General features: G+C 35.6%; 1 protein-coding gene across 1 annotated transcript in view; it reads right to left on the bottom strand.

The window, feature by feature from the left end:
• Window positions 1-19,541, bottom strand: part of CNTN5 (contactin 5) — a 488,760-nt gene that overhangs the window by 128,106 nt on the left and 341,113 nt on the right. The window contains exons 13-14 of the mRNA XM_055320376.1: window positions 4,306-4,433; window positions 2,028-2,203 (exon numbers count right to left, since the gene is read on the bottom strand). Of these exons, the coding sequence (XP_055176351.1) occupies window positions 2,028-2,203; window positions 4,306-4,433 (304 nt within the window). The remainder of the gene's footprint in view (window positions 1-2,027; window positions 2,204-4,305; window positions 4,434-19,541) is intronic.

Raw genomic sequence — 19,541 nt, 5'->3', positions numbered from 1 at the left:
TTTCTTTTACACCTTGCAGTTTTGAAGCTTCCAAATATTTTTAAGTACATACATATTTCTCTTAATTATTCTAAGTATACTAGAATGATGAATGCTAAATTATATTAAAGCTAAATATTTTTCTCACTTCTCAGTAAGATAATTTGCTTTGTTTTTTCTTATATTCTATAGTTTCTTATCCCTTATGTCATCCAGAGCCTAATTTTAATATGACTCGTAACCATATGGGTTGGCATGGATTAAGGAGTCAATTTTGTGCTACTTAAGGGCAAGAACAGCATATATATATAAAAAGAGGGGAACAGCAGGTGTTATTAACTCCCAACCTTAAGAAATATATAAAAGGTATATATTGCTATAAATGAATGATACCAAACCAGAGTGATAATGTTTAAGAGGCAGAAACAAGGAAACATAATTTTACCAGGACAATTAATTTCTCTGTTGGTATTTTAAAATAGAGAAGGGACCTGTTTACTTGGAAAAAACCCACCAATATTCATTTTAGATATTTTTTACTTTCTATATCTGATCACTCAAAATGAATGTTTACAGATAATCCTAGGAAGATATATATTGTCTGATATATTTTCTGTTTCAAATGTGATATTTTTGTATCACATTTTTCTCGTTCTGCTTCTTTGGTTCACAATCATGAAGGAAATGTTGACCACACGTGAAGGAAAGGAAAATGAGCGTAATTTAGCATGATCTAAATATTTTACATATAACATAATCACTAATAATTAAAATTAATTCATCTGGTTAGATAATGTAATTGGTAATTATTTCTTATATATATAGTCTCTCCCATTAATTTCAAAAAATAAATCAGGGTGAAAAGAAAAATGTAGAAGAACATGTTTAATTTTGATTACTTTGGCAAATGCAATAAAGATAGCTCATCATTATTCTTCTACTAATTGAAATTTATCCAATTCTAAAGTGAGAAGGGACCTTAGAAATTTTCCAACTGCAACTCATTCACTTTACTCCTCTATGAGTTAAATGCCCAGGAAAGCCAAGTGACTGGCTTTTTGTTACAAAGCTAATTAGGGACTGCGCTGGGACTTGACCCAGAAAATTCCTGACTTTGGGTCTAGGATTTTTTTCCCTGTGTCATATCACCTGTAAAATAAAATTCAATCTAAACTGAGCTTTACATATGTTTGGTCTTACTACAGCTGTGGTTTTCTAGTGTTTCCCAAAGTGTCTAGAGAAGAATAAATAGATAATAATAGAGAAGCATTTTCAGTTGGATTTGGAGGCATAAATTGCATTTGGATCCATATAAAAGGAGTATTTCAGCCAAAATATCTCTCTGGAACCTTAGTTCCATCATCCTTCTCATTTGTCATTATGTCACTATTTTATGTTAAGAGTGTGGGGTAAGGAGGTCTTTTTTCACTTCTCTATTGACAGCACTGTGGTGTTCTATAGGATTTGGTTCAAAAGATCTCCACTTTATTTAGTTGACTGCCACGTAGATATTACAAAGAAAGAACTTGGTAGACAAGAAATAAATATATCTGTAAATGTTTATCTAAGGCTGACATGTTGCATGTTTATGCTCTAAGCTCATGTTTAATTCTTGTGAGGAATTAAAGAATATCCAAAATTACTATTTCTTGAGGAATAGGACAAGCAGGCTTATTTCATTTATTTATTGAGTCATAATTACTGTTAACCCTGCTTTAAATAACAGTATTATGTAACAATATAACTTTTAAGAAATAATGTCTAAATATATTGATAATATTAATCAAGTAAATTAAAGTGGGAAAAACAGATTTGCATAATGAAGAATTTCCAATTTCTTATTGGGTTTTTAAAAAATACTTTCAAAAAAATAAAAAATAAAAAAATACTTTCAACTTGATGTAACATAAAATAATGAAAGAAAATAATTGAATCAAATTGATTTTTTTCCTATTTTTCCTTAACATTTCATAGATAAGAAAGATTTACATTTAAGTGTAAATTTAAAAAATCATTAGTACTCAACAAATAAAAGTGTATTAACTTACGGCCCTGATGCTTTCAAAATGTCCACCTTCTTTCTCGAAATCAATAGGCTGTCCTTTTAGTGTCCAGTAGAAAGTGATATCCAAACTAGCATCATGAATTGCTTTGCAATTAAGGACAATGCTTTCTCCCACTGTTAACTCTGTTCTTTTAGGAGTAAGTTCTATTCTTGTAGGTTCTATAGAAATAAAAACACATTAATTAACATAATCAACACATAGTATTTCCCTGTATTTATACTTTCAATAAAAGAGAAAAATTTAAGCAAGGAATCTAGGCAATGCAGTTGCTCTAGATGCACATCTTTAAGTAAACTATTATTACTTGAAATACTACTTTTTTGTGTGTGCTAGGACATTTTACTATGCTTGTGCAGGGGACTGATGATTTAAAAATTACTATTCCATTAAGAAGTAAACTTGGACGAAAAAGATAAGAAAATACATAAGTATAAGCAGCATTTGGCATTCCTGAAGAGAGAAAATTAGAAAAGAGAAGCCATAGCCTCCCTGTCTACCTTCAAGGATCAACACATATAAATAAAAGGATTTTTATCATAAAAAAATGTTCCATATCTAAGGAGGAAAAATTCAGGTGAGTTCACTTCTTTACAGGTTATAGGAAGCACCTGCCCTCAAATTACTATTTTAACAGAGATAAAAATATAATACTGTTATTATACTGACTTATATTGGCTATATACTCTACAAAACCATTTTATGAATAGAAAAAAAGCACTGCTAGCTGATTATAAAATAATCACTTTTGATAAATTGTGGATGCTTTAGTTGAGATCCAGAAAAAAAAAAGGCAAATTATTGAAGGGAAGAATTTTTTGAGAAGAAATTTGGGTGCTTGATTACTTAATGATTCAATTAAATTTTTAAAAATAGATACATTTTTATTGTGTCAGGACAGCTTTGAAACAATAAAGGCTAATACTGCTGTACATCTAAGGGTTATTTAGCTATTGATCAAATAATTGACTTTTTTTTCATAAAATAGGGAGGTGATAGAGATAGGATTTTGATTTAGTATTTTTTCCTAATTAGATTCCTGATTATAGGTACCTCAAAAAGACTGAAACAAATGATTGAAAGTCAGGTTAATTTTTCTATTTATTCTCTGTTTTTGGCAATAGAATAGTCTGATGAAGCAGATATTCCTTGTGGCTTTCTAAGTTTTGGCTTCATCAGAGAAGACAGATAATTACAGCATATTGTAGTTTAACTTTGTGAGAATTGGAATGTTCTGAGTAACTAAATATTTCATTTAACTCTTGATTAACAGAAAACTTTTTTGTTATTATTTAAAGATGTCTGTGAATCCAGCATTGCTTAATATGACAATGATTGTTTAGTACAATAAGACACAGACTAGCAGACAGAGATGGATTCCCATAATGTATGCTATAAATTAAGTCATCTTTTAAATTATCTTCTTTTCTTCTGTTAATGTTTGCTTCTTTTCTAAAATATAAGAGTGCTGGCTATTTTAATGACATTTTTATTTTTAAAGAAAAAACTCAATGTTTCTATGTTTTTGTAACCAAATATGATTCACTATATAATACATGCCCACATGGAAAAAGTTGATTGACAATACAGTTCAGTTGTGAAAAATCTTTCTTTGTCAATTGATGTGATTTTCTGTCTAACATATGGGATTTTCTTAGTAATAAACAGTATGTAGTCTCAAAAAATGTCCTATAGGCCAAATTCTAGTTCATGACAGAAATAGAAAACTAATAGAAACATTTAAGTGGCAATATTTATAACACTAAAAAATGACAGCACATAAAAAATTCCATTGATGCAAACACCAAAGAGCAGCTCATGCAAGCATTGAACTGATACACACTCTTGACAGCATACATTCATGCCCTCCTTCTGCCCCAGATCCCCAGTAGTAGTGTTAACAAAAGAATATTACTGATTGATGCTAAAATTAATCTTGATGGAGGAAAAATATTTTTATACTTTTGGAATGCTTTTAAATTTTGAGACATTAAAACTTCAGAATGCTTTCTTTATATCCTCACATACTTTGTTCAAAGCAAAATATTTAAGTTTCCACCAACAAGGTATGCCATCCTTTATGGTTTCCTAAATAATGAAAAAGGACAGCTTGGCTGTTTTAGTTCTATGTGTGCAATGTATCTTATCAATAGGATCATGCACACACAGACGTGCAAACACATTTACATGCATATTATATTTATTCACTTTCTCACAAAGCTATGAAACTATGTTTATAACACAGTTAGCCACATTTTCTTACCTTTTACATATACTGAAGCTATGATTTCAGAAGAACCAAAGACATTTTCCCCTTGGCAAACGTACTTTCCCTCATCTGATTTAGAAGCATTTAGGATCCGTAGACTTCCGTCCGGAAGATTAGCTATTCTGAAAATTATTAAAAAAGGTTTTTTCCTCTTTTACTGCAGATCAGCTAAGTGGTAAAAAATTCTGAAGACGTTTGAAACCACCACCATGGTAATAATAAATAAGATAAAGAGATCACTGTGAAAATATGCAGTGACAGTAGAAATGCTTTACCCTTCAAGAAATTGTGCAATAAACCCACTTAATAACTTCTCATATTTAAAAGGGTTAGAGAGTCACCGATAATTTTTCTCTTGATACTTTTTGACAGTTAATTTTAAAACTCGTGGGAAAAGGTGACCCTGAATTTGGTTATTAAAACTTATACTATAATATCACCCAGTGATATTTTAATATGAAGCTTGAGTGTTTTACGTCAAACCCAGAGTGACCTCAAAAATCAAATATAAAAAGAAACAGCATAGAGACATAGAGAAGGAAAAGTGCAGAACATAAAATTAATTGTATACAGCCAAGAGATGATTTATGGTGGCTTCTCTACAGTGCCACAGCAAGGGCTTGAAGACAAGACCTGATACCTGGTACCTCGGCTGCTGGCACTGCACTTTTAAATATAAAAACACGGTACCTGAGTTTCCATTTGGGTTTTTTGATACCCAAGTTCAGTGAAAATTAGGTTGACATTTGGGATTACCGTATTATCCTGTGTATTCATCATCGCAAAAATATATGGATTTTAAAGTTAATTAGTACTTGTGTCTTTTTCTCCCTTCTATACTCCTAAAATAGAAATCATTTTTTTTAAACTGATGCATCAACCTCCTCTAGCAACCTGAAACAAAATAAGTGGCTATTGTGGTTTTATTTGATATGCCATTAGAGTGAGGACTGACTTTTAGGGGAGGAGTAACAGGTGTTTGGTAAGAACCAGTGGTCCTACTGAACTTAAAATCCTAAAATTGGATTTTCCTAGTTCTGAAAAGAATAGTTTATTCCATGGTAATATGCTAATATCATACCATTTATGAAAGAAAAATATGGGTTAAATATGTTTAGTCAACATCCTTCATGTTATTTTAAAATATGTATTCCATCTTTCCCATCACCCAGAACAGAGTTGCTGAAAGTGTTGAGCCTTGTTATAGTTGGATTAGATTCTAGGTTGCTGACACTGCTTATAAATTGATATTTACACATTGTCATCAGTAAAGATACCAGTTTAAAAACATCGTACTCTTTTCAATATACATGAAAACTGCTTTACAACTTATAAGAAGGAAGACAAGCTTAGAAGCAAGCCAAACTAATTTATGTCTAGGAGAGATACTAACTTCAGACATTTGGAAAATACAGTGCCCTTAAAAGTTGTATAATCCATGTAAGATGGTCAATGCAAAATTCTGATTATTATTAAGAGAGTGCTGATTTTGTATAAAAATGAAATAAATGTATTCTGTTTAAATTCCAAAGATACACATACTATCACAGGATATATTTGAAAGTAAAAATTATGTTTTTTGTAAGCAAATAGGCTTTTTCATTATAATTATAACTTTATTGAGTTATATACTTTATTGAAATGTAGCTAAATTATTATAATTTTTACTAATGTTTTAAAAATATCTGCACTTTATCGATTGGCATAAATTCTAAGCTAGCAGGTAAGAAATGTGGCTTAATATTCACTTCCTTTAAAGAAATAAATGTATCTTAAGACATTGGCAAGAAAAAAAAAAGACATTGGCAGTATTTCAGCTCCTGATTTAAGGTAAGTCCTTTCTCACTGACAGGAGCCAATATATCATATACTCCTTTTAAAGATAGTTTATGAACACCTCTGTACTTTGGGCCACTTGGGGGATGAAGGATTTTGAATATTATGGTGTTTTTTTATCTGTCAAGTAACAGTGTCTTTTAACCAAAAGCCTTTCTGCTGGTTCAAATTACAGATCTTTATTGGATAAGCTCATATATTTTTTTTAATGTAGAAAAGAAAAAAATAGATTAAACAGTGAATGTGACTTACATTATAATGGCTGGCTATTATGAATATAATTATTTAGATAAACTAAATATTGAATTAATATTTTCTTGCAACTTCCAACCTCTTTATCTATCTTCTTAGGCAAAGTTGCTCTTTGTCAACAGATTAAAGGGGAAAAAATGCAAAACTAATTCCTCCACTAAAGTTCTCCAAGATGCCAGTAATTGGAATCACCGAATTCCAAATTCTCAGGGGAAAGTCAGTACAGATTCTATTGGAGATGAAGGGTTCTTTGACCTGGTAAGCCAATTTCAGAACAATAGGATGGATGATCAGAGGTGCTGCTTATAAGAATAGAGCTGTGGGCCAGCTTCAACTGCAGCGTCTTCCACTCCCCCTAGAGTGATGCTTAAAACATCATCTGTTTTCATGGTGTCCCCGAACATGGATGAGTTTTTAGACCTTGCAGCTCACAGAGTCGCCGTCTTGATGACCAAAGGGCCAGTTTCAGTAATTTGCCAGGTCTTCGTCTGACACAAAACAACAATAAGTCTGTACTTGGCCACCTGATGACTAATGACAACAAAGAGCCTGATGAAGACTTCTTTGACATCCTTGTAAAATGTCAAGAGTCCAGATTAGATGATCAAAGATGTGCTTCACCACCTGCCACTACAAAGGGACCAACAGTACCAGATGAGGACTTTTTTAGCTTGATTTTACATTCTCAGGTGAAAAGAACGAATGAGCAGAGTTTTTTTACAAAGAGATCAAAACAGAGACACTGAATTTGTACTGAAGGACCTTTTGCAAAGTAAAGCTTTGTTGGAATTTAAAAATATGGGGAAAAATAAGCAAACCACTAGTTATTTAAAAATAATCTCATTTCCTTTCAGAACACGGAAAAGAAACTCAATTTATTTTTCCTTAAAAGGAGAAATTATAGCACTGTAATACAGCTTAACATGCTCTAGAATGGTGTAAATATTTAATCTTTAATAGTATATTAACATTCTTCTGGACACAGATTTGTTTCAGGGTGGAGGCGTCTGATCAGAGGTGCTTCATCAACTTTTGTGGTTAAGGCTCAGGATTGTGTTCTTTGGCAACATGTTAGATTCCTTTACCTAGTGCTTGTAAAGTAAGAAGGTAAATGAATCTAGAGTTTAATCCTCATGCTAATTCTTTAAAGTCTTAATGGACAATGACATTTTTTTTATACTGAATCATGGAGGTAGTGAGAAATTATGCTGTTTAGTAAAAATAACATACTTGCCCAATGTGTAAAAAAAAAATCTTTTTAAAAATCTAGATCTTTTTTTCTGCTAAGAAAGCCGCATTTTCAATGTTACTAGTTCAAAGCCATTTATAATAACAACTCTTAAATAAACTTCTAGCATGTTTTTGGCCCTTAAAAAAAACTCTTCTATTAGCATGTGACTCTTAAATTTGAAGTTTTCAAATTTGGGGATTAATTCTGTTGAGAAGTCCTTGAAATTGGAGTAGAATGGTAAAGCACTGGTGAAGTAAAGGTCTGTTGGGGGTAGGAAGAGATGAAATGCAAACCAGCATTCTAGATTAGGTACTAAGTCATGCTTACTATATTCCTATCTCTAAACTTCTCCATGAGTTTCTGCCTAGCCCTCAAAAGGTCTTGGTTTCCATTTTGCACCAAAATACTGGATCTCTGCTGTGTTAATCTGCCCAATACCACAGTCTATTTAGGATAGCACCATGCTTAACCCTATTTTGCAAGGGTTTATTGCTAACTTCTTGATGCCATTTTGATTTCCAAATTTCAAGGCCATTTTCTGGAACTTCTATTTCCATTTTTGGCTTACCTATCAAGATACCTCACAAGTTAGTTAGGTTATTCCAAGTATACTGCTTGCCTGCAGATACTCAGATACTACCTACTTACCTGCTTTAATTTTAGAGATCATGCTGACTTCCAGATTATATTTATTTTTGGTAGCATATCATATATTATTGTAGAATCATTAATTAAAATGATATGCTTTAAAGTCAGAGAGGGTAGAGCTCAAATTCCTGCCATTGGCTAGTATGTGTGTGATTTTTTAAAAATAAATTTTATTTATTTATTCATGAGAAAGACACAGAGAGAGGCAGAGACACAGGCAGAGGGAGAAGCAGGACCCTGGGATCACAATCTGAGCCAAAGACAGATGCTCAACCACTGAGCGACCAGTCGTCCCTATGTGTATGATTTCAAGCATTTAATCTCTTTCCTTATATATGAAATGTTGTAATTATATCTTTCTTCAAAAGTATTAACTAAATGATATATGTAAATTATTGTGCTTTAGTCATGTTGATAGCCATTAATGGAAAATGTACTCAAAAACAAAATTTGTGACAAATTTTAAAAAGGAAAAAGTAGAGAGTTGTAAAACTCAAGTAGTTTAGGCTGTTCAGTAAGTCTTTTCTTGGGACGAATATTTGAGCTGAGAACTGGAGGATGACAGGAAGTTAAGTAGGAGTTAAGTGTGGGGAAAGGAAAAGGAATAGCATTTGCAAAGGCCTTGAGGTGAGAAAAACTACACCCTTGAAGAATCAAATGGTTAATTATGATGGAAGCATATAAAATGGGGGTGGAAATGGCCCAAAGTGAAACTGGAGAAGTAGATGGAGGAAAGATCATATAGAATTTGGTATAGTATGGGAAACATTTGGTCTTTATTTTAAGGGAAATGGGAAGCTGCCATTCTTTTAAAAAACGGCTTTATTGTGGTGGGTAGTCATATCATAAGCTCACATGTTCAAAATACAGACTTTGAAAAGTTCTCATAAATGGATGCAGAAACAAAACCATTACCACAATCAAGATAGTCAACACATACATCACCTCAAAGTATCTCTGTGATCTTTTGTATGCTCTCCCTCCAACCTCTTCTTATCATACACCTACTGTCACCAGGCAACTATTGATTTGCTTTCTGTCCCTTTAGTAAGTCTGAACTTTTACCTAATTTTATATACATAAAATCATAACATCATATATTCCTTTTTATCTTATTTCACTCAGCATTATTCAGTTAAGATAAAATTGAGATTCATGTGTGCTGTTGTGATGACCAATAATCTAATCATTTTTATTACTGAATAGTATTCCATTGTGTGTATAAACCACTACTTATTTATCCATTCACCTCTGGTGAATGTTTGGGCCATTTTTAACTTGGTGCTATTATAGATAAGGCTGCTATCAACATTTGGGTAGCAAGTGTTTTTGATTATCTTGCTTTTATTTCTTTTGGGTAGGTACTTAGGTCTAATCACTGGATCATCTGCTTTATGCTTTGTGTTTAATGTTTAATTTTTAAAGGAGATTCTGTACTGTTTCCAAGCAGTTATATGACACTTTACATTCCTAGAAGCATTGCCTGAAAATGCTTGCAACACTTGAAATGGTCAGTCTTTTAATTTTAGCTCTTATAATAATTAGGTAGTAGAATCTCATTGTGGTTTTAAGCTGCATTTCCTTCATGACTAATGATGTTGAACATCTTTCAGGTACTTATTTCCCATCTATATATCTTCTTTGGTGAAGTGATCAAATATTTTACCCAATTATTTATGAAATTGTCTTCTTATTTAGGTTTGACAGTTTTTAAAAAATATTCTAGATATAACTCTTTTTTCAGATAGGAAAATTGCAAATATTTTCTACCAGGTTATGGCATGTCTTAACATTTTTCCAACGACAGAAGTTCTTGAAGCTGATGAGGTACAATATATCAATTTTATTTTATGCTTTGGGTTTCCGTGGTTGTACTTGGAAATCTTTACTTAACTTAAGGTCACAAAAAGTTCTCATTTTCTTCTAGAAATGTTACAGTTTTAGGTTTTATGTTTGTGTCTATGATTCATTTTTGAGTTACTTTTTCTTTACGCTATGCGGTATGAATCTAACTTTTTCTCCTGATTATTTCATCATCAAAAAATTAATTTAATTTTAATTCCAGTATAGTTAACATATGGTGTTATAGTAGTTTCAGGTGTACTATATAATGATTCAAGAATTCTATGCATCACCCAGTGCTCATCACAACTAGTGCAGTCCCTTAATCCTCATCAACTATTTCGTCCATCCCTCTACCCAATTCCCCTCTAGTAATCAAAAGTTTCTTCTCAATAGTTAAGAGTCTGTTCCTTAGCTTGTCTCCCTCTGTCTTTGCTTTGCCTTGTTTTGCTTTGCTCATTTTGTTTCTTGAATTTAACATATGAGTGAAATCATATAGTATTTGTCTTTCTCTTGCTGGCTTATTTTCCTTAGCATTATACTCTCAAACTCCATATATGGCCTTGCAAATGGCAAAATAATATTCTTTGTTATGGCTGGAAAATATTCATATATTATCCAGCATATATATATATATATATATATATATATATATATATATATATAGCAAATGACATATTCAGTAAAGGCTTAGGATCCAAATATATAAAGAACTATTATAACTCAACCCTATATATATGTGTGTGTGTATGTGTGTATATATACACACACACATACACACACATACACACACACACGTGCCACTTTTTTTTTTACCATTCATCAATTGATGTACATGTGGGTTGCTTCCATAATTTGGCTATTATTAATGATGCTGCCATAAACATAGGGGTTGCATGTATCATAAACATAGGGGTTGAATTACTGTTTCTGTATTCTTTTGGTAAATGTCTAGGTGTCTGATAACTGGATTGTAGGGTAGTTCTATTTTTAATTTTTTGAGGAATCTCCATACTGTTTTCCAGAGTAGCTGTACCAGTTTGCATTCCCACAAACAGTGCATGAGGGCCCTCCATCTTTGGCAATACCTGTTTTTTTACGTGTGTGTTTTTTATTTTAGCCATTCTGACTGGTATGAGGTGATACCTCATAGTTTTGATTTACATTTCTCTGATAATAAATGAAGTTGAGCATCTTTTCATGTGTCTGTTGGCCATCTGTATGTCTTTTTTGGAGAAATGTCTGTTCAGGTCTTCTGCCCATTTTCAATTGGATTATTTTGCTTTTTGGGGGGTTGAGTTATAATAGTTCTTTATATATTTGAATCCTAAGCCTTTACTGAATATGTCATTTGCAAATATCTTTTCCCGTATCCAATTCTTTTCAGTTGTGCTGATTGTTTCCTTCCTTGTCCAGAAGATTTGTATTTTGATATAGTCCCAATAGCGTATTTTTTCTTTTATTTTCCTTTCCTCAGGAGACATATCTAGAAAAATATTGCTATAGTCAGCTGCAGAGAAATTACTGCCTGTGCTCTCTTCTAGGAGTCTTATGGTTTCAGGTCTCACATTTAGGTCTTTAATCCATTTTGAGGTTTTTTTGTGTGTGTATTGTGAAAGAAAGTGATCAAGTTTCATCATTTTGCAGGTAGCTGTGCAGTTTTATCAACACCATTGTTGAAGAATGTTTTTTCCCATTGGATATTCCTTCCTGCTTTGTTGAAGATTAATTGACCATATAAATGTGGATTTATTTCTGGGTGTTCTATTCTGTTCCATTGATCTATGTGTCTAATTTTGTTCCAGAAACATGCTGCTTTGTTCACTGAAGTTTTTGGGACACAGTGTCCCTTACTTATCCAACTGACTTATCCTCTGCTAGCCTCAATCTTCTACTTCATCTCCCTGTTCCCCCTCCACCACCTGGCTCAGTACAATACTCCTATCCCTGGTGGGATCCCTGGCCTGGAATTGTTGCTGCAGCTCTTTGGTCTCCACCCCAGGATGGGTGCCCTCCACCACCTTTTCTCTGGTGGTTCTTGCCTGTTCCCAATTTTTTAAGAGTCTCTTCAGAATATTGAGTACCTGGGGCACCTGGGTGGCTCAGTTGATTAAGCAGCTGCTTTCAGCTTAGGTCATGATCTCAGGGTCCTAGGGTGGAGCCCTGAATTGGGCTCCCTGTTCAGCTGAGTTCTGCTCCTCCCTTTATCTGCCCTTTCCCATGTTCTCTCTCTCTTTGAAATAAATAAATAAAATCTTTTAAAAAAGCAAAAGACAAACCCCCAGAATACTCGTTGCCCAGTGTAGCTTTGTTTTCATCTTTGGGCCCAAGCTTAATATATCATTACCATTTTCTCTTACTATCACAACCTTTGAGCATCTCTCATCAGAATTCATCTCTATTACTGTAATTCTGCTACCTTTGCTATCAGTAACAGGCTACTTCTTACATAGCAATCCCACTGCCTTCACAATGTGTTACATGATAATATTGCCAACTGACTTAATGCACATCCATGTCTCCATACTGCATCCAGGATAAAATCCAAACTCTCTAGCATGACAAATGACTTCTTTCATAATCTTAATTTCTTTCTGCTTTTCTCATCTCATCTCAGACTTCTAGCTGCATTCTCACATCTACACCCATCCTAACTTGCATTTGTAATGAAATAGTTGTCATTCTCCGAAGAATTTATGTTTAGTGAGGTCTTTGCAAATAGTTTTCCTCTATATGGATGGGACCTTTCCTGTTTCCCAGTCTCCTATCTGTCTGGTAAATTACTTATCATTCTCTAACTTTTTGTTGTTGTTATTGCTCAGATTCCATTGGCATGATGTTCAGTTAGTAGTTTCCTACCCATTCATCATGAATCCCCTTCTTCTTATACCTCTAGAACATTTTCCATACCCCAGATCTCAGCATATTATGCTATAAAAGTTTTTGCTCAAGGAAGGAACTCAGCATCATAATAACACAACAAGCCAACAAATGGTTAAATGGTGCTTAAATGCCTCATCAGAATGTCTGATTCATGACCACATTTTAAAGTAAATTAACTTATCAGACCACTTTTTTTTCATGAAGGTCCATGATGACAGCTCTATTTAACCATAGGAGAGAGGCAAAGAGTCAAATTGTAGAAGGGATTTTGAGTTAATTTCATTGATAGGATTGAAATTTGTGTCTTTATTTTCACTCTTAAAATATTTTTCATTATTTTCACTGGTTTAAGGTTACATTTTATGGTGTTATTGTGTGTCTATTAGCATGAATGTGTCAGTTTTTCCTTATTAGTAATACTAAGCTAGTAAAAACTTAATGGATATTTTTCCTTTGAACCATACTTTGAAAAGCACTATTTACTAACCAGATATAAACTTGTATGTATTTATAACATTTCTCCCTATTTTATATTAAAGTTATTTCTTCTTTATAAGTTCTTGAATAGTTGTTTGGTAAAAATCTGTGTCAACTAAATGCATTTCTTCATTTTCCTCTGGAAACATTTGGTTTAGCACTAATGAGAAATTGATTTTACAAAGAAAGAGAAATTAAAATCAAACACAATAAAGCTAGGTAAATGCTTTTGGAGTGACTGCGAACTGGATTCTAAACTTTTCCAGTTAGATGTTTCTAAAACTGAAAAGTGCTGTGGCATTGGATACAGACACAAACAGAGAATTTTTTAAGTAAAAACATAGCTGAAACAACGACAACAACATAGTTGATGTGGCATTGAATCATTTACCCAGTAGCTTTTCACAGTGTTTTGAATTGAATCATCTGTCATTGCACATTAACCTGGACATGCAATCCATCAGTATTTCTTAATGTGGACTATAAAGGAGAAGGGCAGGTATTAATAAAGAGTTGAAAAATTTTTTACTGCTTACATTTCTGTGAGTTTTTGCATTTTCTTTTCAATCTGTTGCTTGTATAAATACCTAAATTTCATGGGAACTGGGGATAAATTATTGCTCTTCTGACACCTCCAAGGTCACAGAGATAGCATCCGGAGCAAAATTATGAATTTTTGATATCCCCACCTGGGCTAGTTTTTGGTCAATTTTAATTTATGCTGACCTAATTAGAAATCTTGACTGCAGCCAAGCTTATTAATATTAAAATAATGCATTTTTTAAATTTTTTGTCTTAGTTCTCTCCTGGAGAGCAGGTCTTCCACTATTTAGCTCAAGTTATTTTCTGATTGGAATCAAATCAACACCAGTTCATTGATTTTTATGATGGCAATGCAGAGTAAGCTAAAGTGTATTGGGAAGTCAGTACAAAACCCCATTCTGATACTTGTTAATTGACCTTTATTTTAATTCTATGCCTCCTTTCCTTCATCTTTAAAATAAACAATGTGTGGGATACCTGGGTGGCTCAGTGGTTGAGAGCCTCCCTTCGGCCCAGGGCATGATCCTGGGGCCCTGGGATCAAGTCCGACATTGGGCTTCCCGCATGGAGCCTGCTTCTCTCTCTGCCCGTGTCTCTGCCTCTCTCTGTGTGTCTCTCATGAATAAATAAATAAAATCTTCAAGAATAAAATAAAATAAACAATGTGGACTAGATTTTTAAGACATTTCTCACTTATTTACCCATAACTCCAAGGTTTTTTCTCAGTCTCAAGTTGCATCCCATGATCTTTTTTTTCCTATCTTACCGTGAACCCAGAAAATCTGTCTGCATTCCTTTTTCTGGAGGCTGCTTGAAGTTTCTTTCTCACCAAGATCTGCCTCAGAATAAGATAAGTTCCCAGTTTTCAGCTTCTGATTTCCACCCAGCCATAGACATGCAGGTTACTATCATCTTCTGGGGATGACATACAATAATATAAAGCATTGCTTAGTGTCCTTTTGATACTCACAGATTCTTTTTTTCACCTATGTGAAACAATCTGGCTATTAACAGGACTCAAGAGCTAATTTGAGTAGTAGGAAATATCTCTAAGTATTAGAGGAATTTTACATCAGTACTGACTAGCAAATATAAGGAAATCAAGCATAACTTAAATTTTCAGTTGAATTCAGTTGTGTTTGGAATATAAGCAAATGCCATAAATTGGAGAAATGTGAAGCTATTATCAGAGTAATCCAATCAGAAAAAGTATGTTACCCAACCATCTTAATTTTTCAGATGTAAGTCCAATATAACTGCATCATTTGTGCATTTGGTTTCTTTTTTTTTTATAAATTAATTTTTATTGGTGTTCAATTTACCAACATACAGAATAACACCCAGTGCTCATCCCGTCAAGTGTCCCCCTCAGTGCCCGTCACCCATTTACCCCCACCCCCTGCCCTCCTCCCCCTCCACCACCCCTAGTTCATTTCCCAGAGTTAGGAGTCTTCATGTTCTGTCTCCCTTTCTGATATTTCTCACACATTTCTTCTCCCTTCCCTTATATTCCCTTTCACTATTATTCATATTCCCCAAATGAATGAGAACATACACTGTTTGTCCTTCTCCGGTTACTGTGGCCAAGTTCCAAAAGGGTGTTGCCTGAGTTCTCCTCTAGGATTTTGATGGAATCTTGTCTCACATTTAGATCTTTCATCCATTTTGAGTTTATCTTTGTGTATGGTGCAAGAGAGTGGTCCAGTTTCATTCTTCTGCATGTGGATGTCCAATTTTCCCAGCACCATTTATTGAAGAGACTGTCTTTCTTCCAGTGGATCGTCTTTCCTCCTTTATCGAATATTAGTTGACCATAAAGTTCAGGGTCTACTTCTGGGTTCTCTATTCTGTTCCATTGGTCTATTTGTCTGTTTTTGTGCCAGTACCACACTGTCTTGATGACCACAGTTTTGTAGTACAACCTGAAATCTGGCATTGTGATGCCCCCAGATATGGTTTTCTTTTTTAAAATTCCCCTGGCTGTTCGGGGTCTTTTCTGATTCCACACAAATCTTAAAATAATTTGTTCTAAGTCTCTGAAGAAAGTCCATGATATTTTGATAGGGATTGCATTATACGTGTAAATTGCCCAGGGTAACATTGACATTTTCACAATATTAATTCTGCCAATCCATGAACATGGAATATTTTTCCATCTCTTTGTGTCTTCCTCAATTTCTTTCAGAAGTGTTCTATAGTTTTTAGGGTATATTTTGAGAACCATTTGAATGGTAAATGGTTCTCCAACCTTTTATTTTCAGGTTGTAGGTGTCCTTCTGTCTAAAATGAGTCTCTTGTAGACAGCAAATAGATGGGTCCTGCTTTTTTATCCAGTCTGAAACCCTGCATCTTTTGATGGGGTCATTAAGCCCGTTCACGTTCAGAGTTACTATTGACAGATATGAGTTTAGTGTCATCATGATATCTATTTAGTCCTTGTTTTTGTGGATTGTTCCACTGAACTTCTTCTTAAAGGGGAATTTTAAGAGTCCCCCTTAAAATTTCTTGCAGAGCTGGTTTGGAGGTCACATATTCTTTCAGTTCCTGCCTGTCTTGGAAGCTCTTTATCTCTCCTTCCATTTTGAATGAGAGCCTTGCTGGATAAAGTATTCTTGGTTGCATGTTCTTCTCATTTAGGACCCTGAATATATCCTGCCAGCCCTTTCTGGCCTGCCAGGTCTCTGTGGAGAGGTCTGCTGTTACCCTAATATTCCTCCCCATGAAAGTCAGGGACTTCTTGTCTCTTGCTGCTTTGAGGATCTTCTCTTTATCTTTGGAATTTGCAAGCTTCACTATTAAATGTCGAGGTGTTGAACGGTTTTTATTGATTTTAGGGGGGGGGGATCTCTCTATTTCCTGGATCTGAATGCCTGTTTCCCTTCCCAGATTGGGAAAGTTTTCAGCTAGGATTTGTTCAAATACATATTCTGGCCCTCTGTCCCTTTCGGCGCCCTTGGGAACCCCAATTAAGCGTAGGTTTTTCTTCCTTAGGTTGTCATTTATTTCCCTTAATCTGTCTTCATGGTCCCTTAATTGATTGTCTCTTTTTTCCTCAGTCTTCCTCTTTGCCATCAACTTGTCTTCTATGTCACTCACTCGTTCTTCCACGTCGTTAACCCTCGTCGTTAGGACTTCTAGTTTGGATTGCATCTCATTCAATTGATTTTTAATTTCTGCCTGATTGGATCTAAATTCTGCAGTCATGAAGTCTCGTGAGTCCTTAATGCTTTTTTCTAGAGCCATCAGTAGCTGTATAATAGTGCTTCTGAATTGGCTTTCTGACATTGAAGTGTAATCCAGATTTTGTAACTCTGTGGGAGCGAGGGCTGTTTCTGATTCTTTCTTTTGAGGTGAGGTTTTCCTTCTAGTCATTTTGCTCAGTGCAGAGTGGCCAAAAACAAGTTGTATTGGGAAAAGGAGAGAAAGAGAGAGAAGGAAAGAAAACAGAAAGAGAAAAAAGAAAAAGAAGAAAAAAATAGGAAAAAAGAGAAGAAAAAGAGAAAGAAAATGAAAGACAGGTGAAAAAAAAAGGGGGGTGGGGGAAGCAATCAGAAATCAAAAAGAAAAGAAAAAAGAAAAAAAAACAAACAACCAAAAAAAACACGGGGGATTATCTTCTGAATCTGTAGACTTTAAGTCCCTTGACTTCCCCTGGAACTGGTCCGTCCAGCTGGTCTTCTGGGAGAGGGGCCTGCTGTGCTGATTTTCAGGTGTTAGCACCTGGGGGAGCCTCTCTGCCCCCTGCCTGGTGCAGGGCTCAGTGGGGGGTTGTTTACCCCGTGAGGCCCCAGGAGGAACAACCGCAGTGGCGGGGCCAGCTCTGCAGCCCTGGAGTCAGCTCTCGCAGTAACTCCGGGGCTCTCCGTCTGCAGGGCCTGGAGGCTCCGGGGCGGGGCCGCTGATCTGCTCAGCTCGGGGCAGGAGCGTCCTCGCTGTCCTGGGCCCTCCCGGCCTCTGCCTGTCCCGGGGGAGGCCGGATCCTGGGCTGTGTCCCGGGTCCCTGTGCTCCGGGGCCTGCGCTGGTGGATTCGCGCTCCCGCCCCGCAGCTCCCTCCGCGGAGCCGCCGCCCGAGCCCCTCCGAGCTGCTCCGGCCCCGCCGTGCGCGCTGCAGCCCTTAGGGAGCTCGGCGCACTCTCCCGGGGCGCAGGTGCCTGTTAGTGTCCCCGGGAGCCCGAGGGCATCCCCGCCCTCCTGGGTCCTGCTCCAGCTCCCTGCGGGCCCCTTTCCGCCCGGGAAGGTTGGTGCAGCTCCTGCTCCTCCGGGACGGGGCTCTCCTGTCCTGGGGACACTCGCCCCGGCCTCAGCCCGGCTCCTCGCGGGGCCCCTCCCCCTCGGAGGCCTTTTGTGTCTTTATTTCTTTTTCCCCGTCTTCCTACCTTGATAGAAGCGTGAACTCCTCTCACTGTAGCATTCCAGCTGGTCTCTCTTTACATCTCAGGCCGAATTCGTAGATTTTCAGGATGATTTGAAGGTTATCTAGGTAATTTGTTGGGGACAGGTGTTTTGGGGACCCTGCTCTTCCGCCGTCTTGCCCCTCCTCCCCTCCATTTGGTTTCTTTTAATCAAAATGTATATGTTGTAAAAAAAAAATTACAGCTTTAGGTTTTTTTTTTAATTTTTATTTTAGACAAATGCTCTGCCCCTATGGCCTCAGTGACTTTGGCTAAGCAATTTAATCTTTCTGAAAAATTCATTTGAAAATGGGAGACGATGATAGTTATTTGGTAGTAGTAAGAATTAAAAATGCATAAAATGCTTTTCACTGTGTTGAGGCTAGTAAAAAGCATTCAGTTGGAATTTGTTATTTAACATTAAAAGTAATAATAGCTATCATTTGTGCAGTGCCTACTATAAGCTAGGCACAGTGCCCTGTTTTCTTACCTAGGAAAGCTGGGGAGATCTTTTTATAGAATGACATTAAGCTAAGATCTAAGTGATGAGAGGAGGACAGCCAAGCAGAATCTGTCAGAGGGAATAATAGGCTCAAAGGCCCTGACACCAAAATGAGTTTGTGCCTAGGGATAAAGAGGCCAGTGTGAGTGGGGTGCACTGGGTGAAGACAACTGTGATAAATATTTATGGTATTAGAAACATTTAAGTAGATTGGTCAGACAGTTTAACTACCATGGAAAAATGTATTTTTTTTTTTTTGGATGAGAATAATCTGAATTGTGAATACAGATCTAATTACTTAAATGATAGTCACTTTAGCTGGGAGGCAGAGGAGATCATTCATATCTTAATAATGTTTGGGGTGGCTCAGGTGATTAAGTGCCCAACTCTGTTTCAGCTCAGGTCATGATCTCATGGGTCATGGGATCAAGCCCTGAGTCAGGCTTCATGCTCAAAGGGGACTCTGCTTGAAAGATTTTCTCCTTCTGCCCTTCCCTATCCCACTCACTCTCTCAAAAACATAAATTTTAAAAAGTAATAATGTTTTAATGTTTACTTTAAAAAAGTAATAATGTTTATATAGCATCATAAAATTATCTGAAATAATGTGAATCATTCAAAAAA

This window comes from Nyctereutes procyonoides, unplaced genomic scaffold (genome assembly GCF_905146905.1).
Source record: "Nyctereutes procyonoides isolate TBG_1078 unplaced genomic scaffold, NYPRO_anot_genome, whole genome shotgun sequence".
In the NCBI taxonomy this organism is placed as follows: Eukaryota; Metazoa; Chordata; class Mammalia; order Carnivora; family Canidae; genus Nyctereutes; species Nyctereutes procyonoides.
The sequence above is the reverse complement of the archived record's forward strand: the minus strand, read 5'-3'. Positions and strand labels throughout refer to the sequence as shown.